Source organism: Crocuta crocuta, unplaced genomic scaffold (assembly GCF_008692635.1).
Source record: "Crocuta crocuta isolate KB4526 unplaced genomic scaffold, BGI_CrCroc_1.0 scaffold31, whole genome shotgun sequence".
Classification (NCBI taxonomy): Eukaryota; Metazoa; Chordata; class Mammalia; order Carnivora; family Hyaenidae; genus Crocuta; species Crocuta crocuta.
Window position 1 is genome coordinate 11,057,432 of NW_027528362.1, and position 13,725 is coordinate 11,071,156.

The window sequence follows — 13,725 nt, forward strand, 5'->3', positions numbered from 1 at the left end:
AGCCAGCAGAAGGGCCCACACCAGAGCGCGACTTTGCTGGCACACAGATCGCAGACTTCCAGCCTGCAGAAATATGGACAGAAATGTTTGTTGTTTAAGCCACGTGGCTGATGGTATTTTTTTTGCTACATGAACTTGAACTAACGAGAGAGAATCAAGAAATCAGCCTTAGACAAAAGCCTGAAATCCCTTGCTTAAAATTTTTCAATGCATTTTTCTTGAGCACCAGATACAACTCATATTCTGCAGTGTGGTATTTGAAATTGTCCACAATTTATCCTAATTTACCTATCTCTCTCCCTCCCACCTAAATTGGAATGTTTTACAAATACTCTCCTGCAAATTTTTGTACTTCTCATGCTTGTATTTATAATCTTCCCTCTGCAAGGAAAAACTCTCCATACTAATATGCCTGATGGAATTCTACTTATGGTTCCAGAATGTACCCACTTGTTAACCCCCATTGGATTAATGAACCTCCACTGGAGAGGCCCAGATAAGAGCAGCAGTTAAAAGCTGGAGAGTCCTTGCTGTATGCTGGGTGCTATAATTCTGTTCTCATACATGCTTTTTAAAAATGATTTCAAGTTTATTTATTTTGAGAGAGAGAGCAAGTAAGTAAGGGAAGGGCAGTGAGAGAAGGAGAGAGAGAATCCCAACCAGACTCTGCACTGTTAGCACAGAATCTCATGTGAGGCTCGAACTCATGAACCAGGTGATCACGACCTGAGTCAAAATCGAGTCAGACGCTCAACTGACTGAGCTACCCATGTGCTCCTGTTTTCATATATTCTCAGTGAGGTAGATATTGTTTCCGTTTGAAAGTTTAGAAACTAAGGTTTAAGGAGGTTGTCATTTGCTCAGATAACACAGACAATTGGTGACAGAATTGGAGTTGAGCCTGGGAAAACTAGATTCTAAAACTTGTAATCATTTCTCTACAGCATATGGCTTTCCAGGGAATCCATCATTCTTTTAATAGGGAAGCACTTATCTTTTGTATTCCAATTATCTTTGTCTTTCAGTACTCTGTGAGTTCCTTGAAAGCAGAGACTGTCTTATTAACTTTTTTTTTATTCAAATGACTATCAAGGAGAGCAAGAACCTAATATACGTTGGTTGAAATTGAATGGGAACAGTTTATAGAATAGCTCTATTGCTCAAAGAATTTCATATTAGATGTTTTAAAGCTACATCCAACCTACTTCCCCCAAAACAAGAGTTCCAAGGTTCCAAGCTAGCCCTGTTCACTCCAATGCCAGGTAGAGTGCATGACTATGAAGCAGCTAGGTTAGCTACTTGATCTTCAAAGAAGGTGCCATCAGGCCTAAAAAAAAAACAAAATCAAAAAAACCAAACAAACTCAGGATGGTGCTAGGTCATCAGGAAAGCAGAAAAAGTTCTTGAACAGTTTCTTGCCTTGCTTCCTGGCAAGAACCCATAGCCTTGGAGAAGAGCAAAGTAGGTTTTCCAGTCTGATTCAGAGAATTTATTCCATTAGTATTTGTTGAGTGACTGATTACAACAGTAAATGAAACATACTGAGTGACGTCATTCACAGAGTTTGTATTCTACTGGTAGGAAATAAAGAGGCAGTGCCTTGTAAAAAATAAAGTAGAGTGAAGGGATGGTGTTGGGGGTGTGAGTGGGGGAAAATACACGAGCCCTGAATGACGTTCAAAGGAGAAGCACACAGACCGAGACTACAGTGTGGTGAACAAGGGGGTAGGTGGTAGGAAATCAAGTCAGAGAGCTAACAGAAGACAGGTAATCGGGGCCACCTCCAATAGGCCATTTACGACTTTGGAAGTTATGAGTGATGGAGATTCCGCAGTTTGGACTACTGGAGGAACATGAATTGACTTCATCTTTAAAAGTGAGTGTCCTCAAGAGCTGACACTAGTGGGTAAGAGTACCAAAAGGCGGCCAGTGAGAAGGCGATCGTGGTCCATGAACAATGGTGGCAGGCGATGGTTACTGGAAGAGTGATGAGAGGTCGTTTGAAGTGCTAGCCAACAAGATTTGCTGTGTATTGGAAACATGAGAACAGACAGAGCCAAGGATGACGGCAGTTTCCAGCTTGAGCAGCTGGGTGGATAGATGCACCATTTAGTGAGGAGAAGAACACTGGGGAAGATCCTAAGTGTATTTGAGAAATCCAGAGTTCTGTAAAGAAGACTGGTGAAGTAAGGTAGGTAATCTAAATGACGGCAAAGTAATCCTGAGGTCTGTAAATAGGACAATTGTTCCAACTGAGTGCTGTGCACATGCAGTTCATTATACCATTCTCTCATGCATTTAAAATTTTTCTATGATAAATATTTTATAGTTCCAGTTAGACGCATTACACATGAAAGGCTCATTAGACTTCATGTGGAGACCTTATGTGGTCTGAGTTCAGCATGAACTGGAGTTCAGCAAAGAAAGAAAGAAATCAGGGCTAAAAATACGTGGGAGTTATCCACATATTTAAAGTCAAGGGATGTATGAGAATACTTACTGAGTGAGTTAAGATAGAGAACGGGTCCAGTACTAAGAAAATGAACTATCCAACATTTAGAGATGGGGAAGAGAAGAATCTAGAAAGGCATTTTGCCATGTTTTTGAAGTGTGTATCCATTTACTAAAAAATATGTAACTGAATCAGCAATTCCATTCTAAGAATGTATAAGAAACAAACAGGACTAGGGGCACCTAGGTGGCTCAGCTGGTAAAGTGTCCAACCTCAGCTCAGATCATGATCTCGCGGTTTGTGAGTTTGAGCCCCACTGTGCTGACAGCTCAGAGCCTGGAGCCTGCTTTGGATTCTGTGTCTCCCTCTCTCTGCCCCTCCCCCACTCACTTTCTGTCTCTCTCTCTCTCACAAATAAACAAACATTTTAAAAAAATTTTAAAAAAGAAACAAACAGGACTAGAATACACAGTCTGCAATACAAACTTATTACAATGTTCGTTAGGAAAACAAAAAGGTGGCCAGGTCACATAACCTAGAAATTGAACAATAATGGGCTAGCTGAATACATTACATTCAATGGAATAGTATGCAACAATTTAACGTGATGTATATATATTTTAGTGACCTGCCTGTAAATTCTATCACTGAAAAAAGCTGATCAAATAAAGCATTATAGTTTTATGCTTTTCTGTTACACTGTAAATATGTATTTTATACTTCCCTTACCGTCAAAAACCTGAAACAGTGAATGCTGTTATCTTTGGTGGTAAAATTACGTGTTTTTTTCTCCACTGCACTCACCGTGATATATGTTGTAGTTTTTCTCAATAGCTATTATAAAAATACACAAGTTTAAATTTTTTTAAAAATCACCTTTTAATTTTTTTTTTTTTTTTGAGAGAGTGAACGAGTGTGAGTACAGGAGGTGCAGAGAGAGGGGGAAACACAGAATCCGAAACAGCTCCAGGCTCTGAGCTGTCAGCACAGAGCCTGACACAGGGCTCAAACCCACAAACCGTGAGATCACTATCTGAGCCAAAGTTGGATGCTCACCCAACTGAGCCACCCAGGCTCTTCAAGTTTAAATTTCTAATAAAGTTCATTCAATAATGTGAAACACAAAGGACCTCAAACAGGAACCTGATTTGAATCAAAAATTATAGGTACCATAGTATCTGATCTGATTGAAATAACTATTACAAATTGTCTTAAAATAAATACATCACACAGGTGCCTGGGTGGCTCAGTCAGTTAAGCATGTCAGTCTTGATTTCGCCTCAGGGCATATGATCTCACAGTTCCTGAGCTGGAGCCTGGCATCGGGCTCTGTGCTGACAACACGGAGCCTGCTTGGGATTCCTTCTCTCCCCCTCTCTGGCTCAAGCTCGTGCTTTCTCTCAAAATAAAATAATTAATTAATAATAAATCAATACATCATAGATTTCAATAGCATATTAAATATTTTATTTAAATTAAGCAATAAAATTACATTCTACTATTTCAATAAAATTTCAAACTACTTACAAATAATCTAACACACAGTTCCTTGGGTTCCATATTTCAAACGTTTCAAAAGTGTCATGAAAAAATATTTTTCAAAATGAATACACTGTATTCCAAACTTTGGTATATAAATCCAGACACAATATATATTATACATACTGACTTTAAATAATCTAAGGATAAAAATCATTTTAAACAGTCAAAGCAATGAACCTCTCTGTAATGAAAGTCCCAACACATATGCTATTTTGACATGTACTCAGTGGATTATATCTAGGAAAATCACTCTTTGCGAATACTATTTATGCTAAAGTTCACATAAAAACATTGAAACATGCTCTATTTTAGAGAAACAACAAATGTGGGCCAAGTACTTTTAAAATGGTAAGCTTCGTTCAATCAAATTGATTCTAAGTTTTTAGACCACCGAGTCTCACTCAATTTCCCCTAATTTACGTAATGCCATCAATAACAGGTTTTATTCATGAGCTTGCCCTTAACCTTAAAAAACAAATTTGTTTACAACATTTTACACTTAAAAGAATTTTAGCCTTCAATTTAAAAGACATATTTTTATAAGTCTGATTATAACAATTCTTTTTTATAATACTTTATTATATAAAAACTATTAAAATTTTTATTTGACTCCAGAAAATCCATTTAGATCAGTGTTTTTAATGACTCTAAAAGCTTCTGAATTTATTAAAATTGGAGTCAAAATTCTAGCTTTCCATAGGGATTTTATATCAACACATCTTCCTTAAACTGCTTATTTCATCTTGGTTTTAAGTCATCAAAACTGCTAAAAGAATGTTCTCTTTCTGGCTTTGGACCATTCAGGGTCTCACCTATGTCAAAAGTTGAAATTATTGTTTTCCTATTCTATTAATACCATTTAAGCATAAACTTTAAGGGATAAAAACAAAATGTAGTTTAACATTTTATCTTTACCACCTGTTACAATGAGTACACAGATCACAGGCCTTCCTCACTAGAAAAGCTGGCTTTAAACCAAGTATTGATTTTCCTCTTGCAACTCAGACTTGTCTATTGAATCAGTGACCCAATCTTGTTGCAGGATCTTAAACTTTCTCTTAAGAGTTCTTCGAAAAGCTTTCAAATCTGCAACACGGCTACGATCCTCCCCAATGATTACGTGGGACACTCCCTGAGCTAAACTAGAAACTACTTTTGCTCCGTGAAATCGAAGCTCCAAAGCTGTGAAAGCTAACCTTGTCCCCTCGATTTTGGTACTCACGTCGTTAATAACAGCATACAAGTCCAAGTAAATAATGTGATGTCGAAACATACTGAGCGGGGAGCGGTCCCAGGAGTACCGATATTCTAAATTAGCAATCGCGGAAGCTACTTCTCCAGGACTTAGTTCACCGGAATTTTTCATTGCTGAGAACACTTCTTTCAGTTGGTTCAAATCTGCATCAGTGAAGTAACTGTCACCATAACGATCATACTCATGGGCAAAATGCTCCCTTGTCGATGGGCACATATGAATCATAAAGCGAGGCTGCCAGGGCACACAGCGTTTGGTCCTAAAACACTCTAACAGCCACTCAGGCCTGACAACATCATGTTTATCTGAAGAAATGATGTTTTTCACTCTGATGTTCTCGGACCCCGCAATCACACAGTAGGTGTCCGGGCCTGGGTTTTGTACTATATAACCACCGAATTCTGCAAGTCTGTTCTCCAGGTCGGGCTTTGGATGGCTGTCTGTTCCGCTCATAACACAAAACTCCACGTCTTCAAATATATTAGAAACTTTGTTTACATTAGAAAGGTTAGGTGCTTTCAAATGCTCGATAATCCCAATAACTTTCTTTATCTTTGGGGCAGCTTTCCGCCTCTTCTCCTGTGGTTCTTCATCGCCAGCGACAAAAAGGTGTTTAGACGCAAGCTTTCCAGATGCTTTCCCTCGAAGTTGTTCCAAGTCATCCAGGGTGGTACATTCGTACCACTCTTTGTCTTCTCTGATCTTTTCAATTCGGGGGAAACGCAACGTGCAGCCAGTTTTATACATATCGCTGGAGACGATCTCTGTCGCTTTAATCTGAACAATGACGGAATTGCAAGGTTCAATGTACACCTCGGGCTTCTCCGTTCCACACAAAATGCTACTTGGTGGAGCTTTTCTATGAAAAGGCTTCCAATGCTTGGCCAGTTTCAAACCCAGATCATACAGTTCTTTCATGGTGTAACCTGAACCGACACGACAGAGTGTGTGAAACACAGAGGGTTTTTCACCAGGAGGAGGTTTTTCCGCTACGGCACACAGAAAATGAGACATCATTCCGCCCCGCGAACCTGTACCCCAGTAGCCCCCAACAATTAAGATGTCTAGTTCGTCCATCAGCCCATCCACATACTCTGGTTTAATTTTTAACCATCCTTCACCTCTTTTGTCTGGCTTGTAAATGGATAGAGGATGTTTGATCATGATTCCCTCTTCTCTTTTGTCTATCGCTTCATTCAGGGCATCAATTACTTCTTTCTTCGTCTGAGCTTGTGTTTTTTGCACTATGTCTATCCTCCCCGGTATTGGTGTAAAAACACTAGTGAGAATTTCATACCTCTTTTTCAGGGTCTCACGCCCTAGCTTTTTGTTATTAATCATCAGTACATCAAACACGCAGTAACAAGTCTGCAGTTCAGAATCTTCCACCATTCTTTTGATATCGAACTTAGTCCCCTTTTGCATAAAAGTTTGTGTATCAGGGTTGAAGGCCATCATCTCACCATCCAGGATGCAGGTCTGCACGTCCGTCTTGAATGCACCGTGAATGAACGGTGTCAGAGAGCCTTCCCGTGGAGAATCTCCAAACTGTTCCGTGTAGTTGTACCCGTTCCGGGAGAAGTACCGATACACATCCCCGTCCCTGTGCATTTGCATACGCTCACCGTCCAGCTTGGTCTCAATGTAGAAACTCTGGTGTTTCATGTCCTTCTCAATTCGCTCAATATTTGCGATGGCAGCCAGCATGGGTTTAAAGGCAGAGAATAAAGTGATAGAAATATCGCTGAGTCCGACCGAAGGGTCGTGCAGTTGCCTGCAGACCTTTTCAAGATCCGTGGTGACATTATGCAACTCGGCAGCATCATTGTGGAAAACGGAAAACACAGACTGCTCACTGAAGCCGAGTTTCAAGTCCTTCACGATCATCCGTATAAGCCACTTTTGTTCTAGGGCTGAACTCTGAGTGATCAGCTGAAGAAGGCTCTTTTTCACCAGGTCCTTTCTTCTGGCAGAATTATTGCTGGCGATGGAGTCTAAAAGGTCATTAACCTGCCATATGGTTAAACTTCCTTTCTGCAAACATCTTGGTTTCAGCACGAAATATGCAATCATCGCAAAGTCCCCGGCGTCACCACGCGTTCCGGTGGGCGTCCTGTAGTTTAACAGCTTGAGGGCATCTTTTCCTTCTCTGGGTAAATTAAGCAATTCAATATAAAGTTTAGCAAGCATGGTTTCTTTGATTCCATAGGCCATTCTCTCTCTTTCGAGCTGAGGGAGAATAAGTCTCATTGCTGGGTAAAAAGAGTCCCTGACATCTTTTTGGTTCTTATGAAGCGCATCGTGAAATCGTCTCCAAGAATCTAAAAATTCCCTGAAGTGTCTGATTTTTTCTGCACGTCCTTTACTTCTCTGTATTCGTTCTAACGTGGAACACAAATCTGCGAAAGGAACGTGAGCCGCGACAGTCTGTGGAGTCTGTGAGGAAGCCATAGAAGCGACGGTGAATGTGCTGGTTTGACTAATAAGGCAAAAAGAGAAGAGCTTTAAGTCAAATATTCAACTAAATATTTAATGTAAAGACTTCACAGACAGTGCTTCGTTCATAATAAGGATTTATCAGCATTTGCAAACTCAAAGTGAATCAATGCTGTATGTTATATCTCTTTTCCATCTCTACATTTAATGAACATCAACTATTTTACTCCAATTCTGTTCCGTATTTATTACCAAAAGTGTCAGCAGCCCCGCACCCTACATTAGCGATGTTGAAACGGACTACCCTGTCTTTCTCCCTGAATTCCAACTTCTATTGAGTTAATTATGCCGTTCCTTATTTAGCACACGAGGAACACAAAAAGGCTCAATGCATTTCATTTCTGGCCTTCGGAGGTAAGGCCCTTCCTTTTATTTCTTCCCTTTTTCTGTCAGACTACCACACAGCATCAGAAATAGAGGTTTCTAACAAATCACTCGCTCATAGAATTGAACTCGGCTCTGCAGGAAGTTTGGACTCCTACACAGGTAGCAGTTCACAAAAAACAAAAACAAACAAAAACAAAAAAACCAACTCCCCACCCCCCAAAAAAACAGCCACCTTCTTCTTTCTGCCAAACAAAGCCTATTTTTGTGTTTCCGTTCACATCACCACTAGCTTTGCCCAATCACTCGAATATTCAAAACCCCCCCATGAAATCCTTATTTGACCTACCTCTTATAACTCTATTTTATCACAGTTACTTCTAGCTTCATAAATTTAAATCCTGTAGTACATTTCTTTGTTAGTATTCTCGTGCCTGTTACCCTAACAATTCCCTGACACATATTCACCAGGCACCATGCTGTTTCTGCCTTCAGAGAGCAGACTCTCTGTAAAGAAAAAGGGGGCATAATGGGAACTAATTATAAAATGCTAAGTGCTTTAACAAAGGTAAATTGTCATGAGACAGAGTTTTCTACTGAAGTATCTTCTAAAGTCAGAGAGAAAATAAAGAGTACCTTGCTGGGCTAGGGTCTAGACTATTTCCTAAAGTGCTTACTCACAAGTGTGAAATTTCTTTGAAGTTTTAAATATTCATACAAGTCCTATTAGAACCTATAAGATACCAGAGCTATTATATGATGTAAACTATAGAACATTAAAATCAACTAATTTTCCCAAAAAACGCTTCAAGAAGGGGGACCTGGGAGGCTCAGTCGGTTGAGAGTCCAACTCTTGGTTTCGGCTCAGTTCATGATCCCAGGGTCGTGGAATCCAGCCCCGTGTCAGGCTCCACACTGAGCATGGAGTGCGTTTAAGATTCTCCTTCTGCCCCTCTTGGGTGCGTGTGCTCCCCCGCCCCCCCCAAAAAAAGGACTTCATGCAAAATGCGTGTTCTGGGAATAGAAACCATGTTTTAGCTTTGTGGTTTCAGACATCTCCTGGCACATCCCCCACCGAGCCTCGAAGGGCAGGGGAGTCAGAGCAGCCTCACAGGGAGGAGGGAGCTCTGTTGCAATCTCCGAGACCCGGAGATTCCCCCACAGCAGCAAACGAGGCACACAGACCGTCAGTACAGGCTACACGGCCTCACCTCCAGCGTCAGAAGTCACGTGGCAGGTTATGGTGATGGTACCACACTTAACTAGATCAGGAGCTGTAATTTGTGTCCGTGGAGCCTGGCAGGTAGTAGGTTTGTTTGCTGAATGCATTTCTGAACACCAAGAGCGGAGTTCCCGGAAAAGCACGTGAGAAAATGCCAGGGGCTGATTACGTTCATGCCCCACTACGCCTGGTGGGATTCAGTCTGGTCACAACCATTTAGCAGCTCTGACTGCACGGGGCAAGTTCCACAACAGCCATCTGGTGGCCTCTGAGGGAAAAGCCTCCACTTCTCAGTCCAATTCCTGACAAAGCAAACTCAACTTCTACTGGGTCGGTTAAGACCAAGAAATAAACCCGAGAGACAACTTTCCTGAGACTTTTATCTCTGAATACAGACAGTAACTACTTCCTCTCGGAGTGTCTCATCAGCATAAACTGACTGCACCACCTGCTCATGCTTACGGTCTTACTTCGCACAACATGCTCCCTCAAGCCAGTACTTTCCGGTAATTATATTTACAATCCATACACGATGCATAAAATGAAGAATGTTGAGAAGTAGTTCTTTGAATGTACAAGATGAGAGTACAGTTTCTGATCTGTCAATATTCTACTTGGTCTCAGCTTCCCTCAACAAGTTCCAGGCAAAGACTCAAATGATAACAACTGAAATCTAGGTAACGGTGTGGACACACAAGTAGGCCAAACACTGCTCTAAATATGACACGGATTCAAATTAGCAGCAAATGAACAAGTTGAAATATTTATACTTATTAAAATTGTACCCCTGCTTTTACATGTTCCCTAATTTTATCTTCTGGATTCTGGGGTTGTTAGTTGGTGTTTCTGACTTGTGGTTTGGGGCTAGGGTTCAGGCTCAAACTGAACCCTAGTTCAGTTCTATTCTAGACTCAAAACTCAATAGCTGTGTGAACATGGGGCAACCACTTAATTTCTCTGAGAGTCAGTGTCCTTAAGTGAAGAATGGGGTTAATAACTGTAGAAGGTAGCATGCGGATGAAATCAGATAATTTACATAAGGTGCTTAACACAGTCGTCGGTAGCTGGTAAATCCTTGATCAATGCTAGTGCAATACTACCTGTTGATGCAAGTGACATTTTAAATATAAATATTACAAAATATTAAGGAAGTAAGGGAGGGGTACGCTTCACTTGTTAAAGAACCAGCAACTTTCAAGAGAATGAATACAGTTAGTATTACAATAATGACCCGTGGTCCATTCAGCTGCTGCCCATCATCCTAAAGCGACACAGGGAAACATACCTGCAAGGTGGCATTCAGGGGAGGTGATGATTCAGGGCTACTTGATTGCAGAGAAAGTGACTGGTACCATTTAAGTTTCCTTCCTGCGGCCCCTGAGAAGAAGACGCGCTTCCCAGTGAGACCACGGGTTTACAGCAGCCTTCCCAGCACCTGGGTTACCTGGGGAGACTCTAAGCAGAAAGAACTTTGTGAGGGAAAAAGCCAGAAGGCTGCATGAGCCAAGAGGTTGACAGAAGACGAAATGTGAGAAGAGAAACCGGGCGTTCGCTCCAAGGATACGGTATCTCCCTGCAACTGCACCGGCACCCGCCCGCAGCCCCGCAAAAAAAATCCCAAAAAAACAAAACTCGCAACGAATCCGGGGCAAATCCACACCGGCTGGGGGGCGGGGGTCCCCAGAATCGGACAGTCCGCAACCACAGCCAGGTTCCCGGAAGCAGGCCCCTCGCCTCCCGCGTCCCAAGGGTGCGGGTCCAGACCCAGAAGCCCGAACCAAGGACCCGGCTTCCACCGCACGCCGTCGCCAGGGCGGCCCGCGACCCTCACCTGTGGCTCCGCGCGGGGGCGGATGGGCCGAAAGACTTTCTGTCCCGAAACGAGAAAAAACACATTAACGACCACGAGCAATTGGTGGACGGAGAAGACGCGCGATGGTCCCCTCGGCCGGGTCACTCGCGCCCAGCCTCCGTCCGCTAAACGTCCCCCACCCCCGCTCGCTCCGGGGGCTCCGACGCCCCTCCCGGGCCGCGCAGCCGCACAAACATCCCGCAGACGCGAGGCCCCAGGTGCGTTCTCCACACCGGAAGCCGCGGCCGCCGGAGCCCGTTCCACCAGCTGTTGCCGGCGCAGACGCCAACGCGCTTACGGCCCCGGGAGACCCTGACGTCATCCCGAAGCTGTGCGCAGGCGCAGTCGCGTCCGCAGGCCCTGAGGGGCGCAGGGATGATGTGCGCACGCGCAGTGACGCTCGGGCCGGGCACCGGTCCGCCCTGCGGGCTCACGAGGTCTCCCGGGAGCCTGGTGACAGCGTGACCACGAATACAACTCCAGTTAGTCTCCCAAAGCCCAGGTGCTCTTCGCCAGCGCTCCACCCAGGAGAGAGGGTTTCGACTCTGAGCGAGACCCCAGACAGCTCTGGGGTCTTTTGTGTCCTGGCTCCTTACCTGGAATGTGAGCCCGAGTCTTCCCTGTCCTTGGCCTGCTCACTAGCAAGTGACAGCTTCGTAGGATTCTGCTCCCTGTATGTAAACGGGGGTACCAATACTCATCTCCTTGGTTGGTTGTGAAAGTGCCCATAATTGAAAAGGGCATCTTGCCTCCCCAAACATCTGACGTTTCGTTTAGGTGGAAAAATAGGCTTTTGCAAAATTGCTGAAGGCTGTCCTTTCCCATTCGTTTCTCACGATGGTACAACTTTGATGAGTTCTTGTCTCTTAATACAGAAATAATACATAATTCATAAAAATACATAATCTATAATTCATAATATAGACGGAAAGAGTTGCATGCCTAGAAATCAAGTATGGATTCTTCTAGTGTCTGTCCAAGGATTCAAAATAAAACTATTTGGCAAACGTTTACTGAGCACCAACCATAATATAGTAATTGTGCGAGGCATTCAAGATTGAGATGAAAACAAAGTCCTTACGTTCCAGGAACTGTTGATTTCTACTAAGGTTTTGTTTTGGTTTGTCTTCTTTCATGGGGAATCAAGNCTGTTGCTATAAGATGTGATATTTTAAGAAAGTGATATTTTGCTGCAACGGACTCTGAGAACATTTTATAGTTGTTAAGTGCCCTTAGCGGTTGTCTAAAGTTCAAGAATCTCATTTTACAAAACTGACGCTTATTTAATTCACAGTATTAGTTTGTAGCAGAGCTACACTTAGCCCAACAACATTGAATTAATTTCCTTGCGGGTCTAATGCACCTAAGTTATCCAAATATTTCTCTGAAATCAGCTATGAAGTTTAAAAGTCACATGATACTCTTGATGATAATTCCTGTACCTACTCTTCAACTGAATTATCACTTTATTTTGGAGTAGCACCCAACAGGGTTGGAAACAGACCCCCACAAGTGTCCATCTTATCAAAGGCCATTTGTGCACAATTTGCACCTTGTGCAGCATCTACTGAGCTCCCACAATGTCAGAGTTTGCACTTTGTATTACTGATGTAAGAGAGGAGCCACGGATTGTGAAACCAAACTCCAAACTGATTCAAATCCTAGTCCGTGATATGTTAGCCTTTCTATGCCTGATTCAAAGATCATTAAGAGTTTTTCATTAAGTACCTTCTAGAGTTGCTGTGATTATCAGTTTATTTATGTAAGTAGTCTACCTTAGTGCCTGCCATATGTTAGGTGACAAACAGCGTGAAGCTATTATCGAGAGCCTGGCTTTGACCGGGACCTCTCCATCTGATGGCAGGATAAAGGTTTTTTTTTTTTTTTGTCTTGTTTTTAAACATGAAAGATTCTTTGTATATATAAAATAAGTTACAGAGAATAGGGAATGACCAAGAGAGGGGGGTCAGACATCTGTAGATAAACAATTTAGTACAACTTGGTGCCCAGGGGCAGGGAAGGTAATGAAGCACTGGCTTCAAGGGCTCTTTGTGTGGCCACGTCCCGGGCCCCGGGCTCTAGCCACGTTCCCCTGGTCTTGTGCTTTTGGACAATGTGCAAAAGTAAGACCATTTTGCATTCTTTTTCTTTAAAAGGCCCTCTAAATCTCCCCAGGTTCGGGCGTCACAAGCCCTGCATCTGCCCGTGCCGGTCCACTCCGATAGAGGTAGGAGAGGGCTGGGATGGGAGAAAACAGAAACGGGGAGTTACGGATGCGTTTTAAGTTAACTACCGGAACACACTGGAACGCCCCTCCTAAGCCTATGAGGCAGACACACTTTCTTATGTAATGAATACTGCTGTGTGTACGCGGTTAGAACTGGGTCCCCAAGGCGGATCTGGTGCGTTACCAACACTCACGCTGGGGGCCTCCGATGAGGGGCTGGAGGCCTCCAGGGGCCCCAGGCCCAGAAGCCGCCGGGTAGGGCGGCCCACGGCGCGCCGGCGGCCAGGCTCCCACGTATCTTGTCCGTGCCGGCCACCGTCGCCGGGGACTTCCCCCCCCCACCCCCCCGACTGCG

The 13,725-nt window shown here is 43.3% G+C and overlaps 1 protein-coding gene across 2 annotated transcripts; it reads right to left on the reverse strand.

Moving 5' to 3' along the window:
- Positions 1–2,919: 2,919 nt before the first annotated feature.
- LIG4 (DNA ligase 4) lies at positions 2,920–11,418 on the reverse strand. Of its 2 annotated transcripts, none has more exons than XM_077753904.1 (3): positions 11,123–11,418; positions 10,577–10,746; positions 2,920–7,728 (listed from the first exon to the last, which is right to left on the reverse strand). In XM_077753904.1, the coding sequence occupies exons 2-3, from the start codon at positions 10,588–10,590 to the stop codon at positions 4,965–4,967; spliced, it is 2,778 nt and encodes a 925-aa protein (XP_077610030.1). In that variant the 5' UTR covers positions 10,591–10,746; positions 11,123–11,418; the 3' UTR covers positions 2,920–4,964. The 2 variants fall into 2 exon arrangements, with proteins under 2 accessions (XP_077610030.1, XP_077610031.1); XM_077753905.1 differs by having other exon boundaries at positions 10,577–10,760.
- Between the last annotated feature and the right edge of the window lie 2,307 nt (positions 11,419–13,725).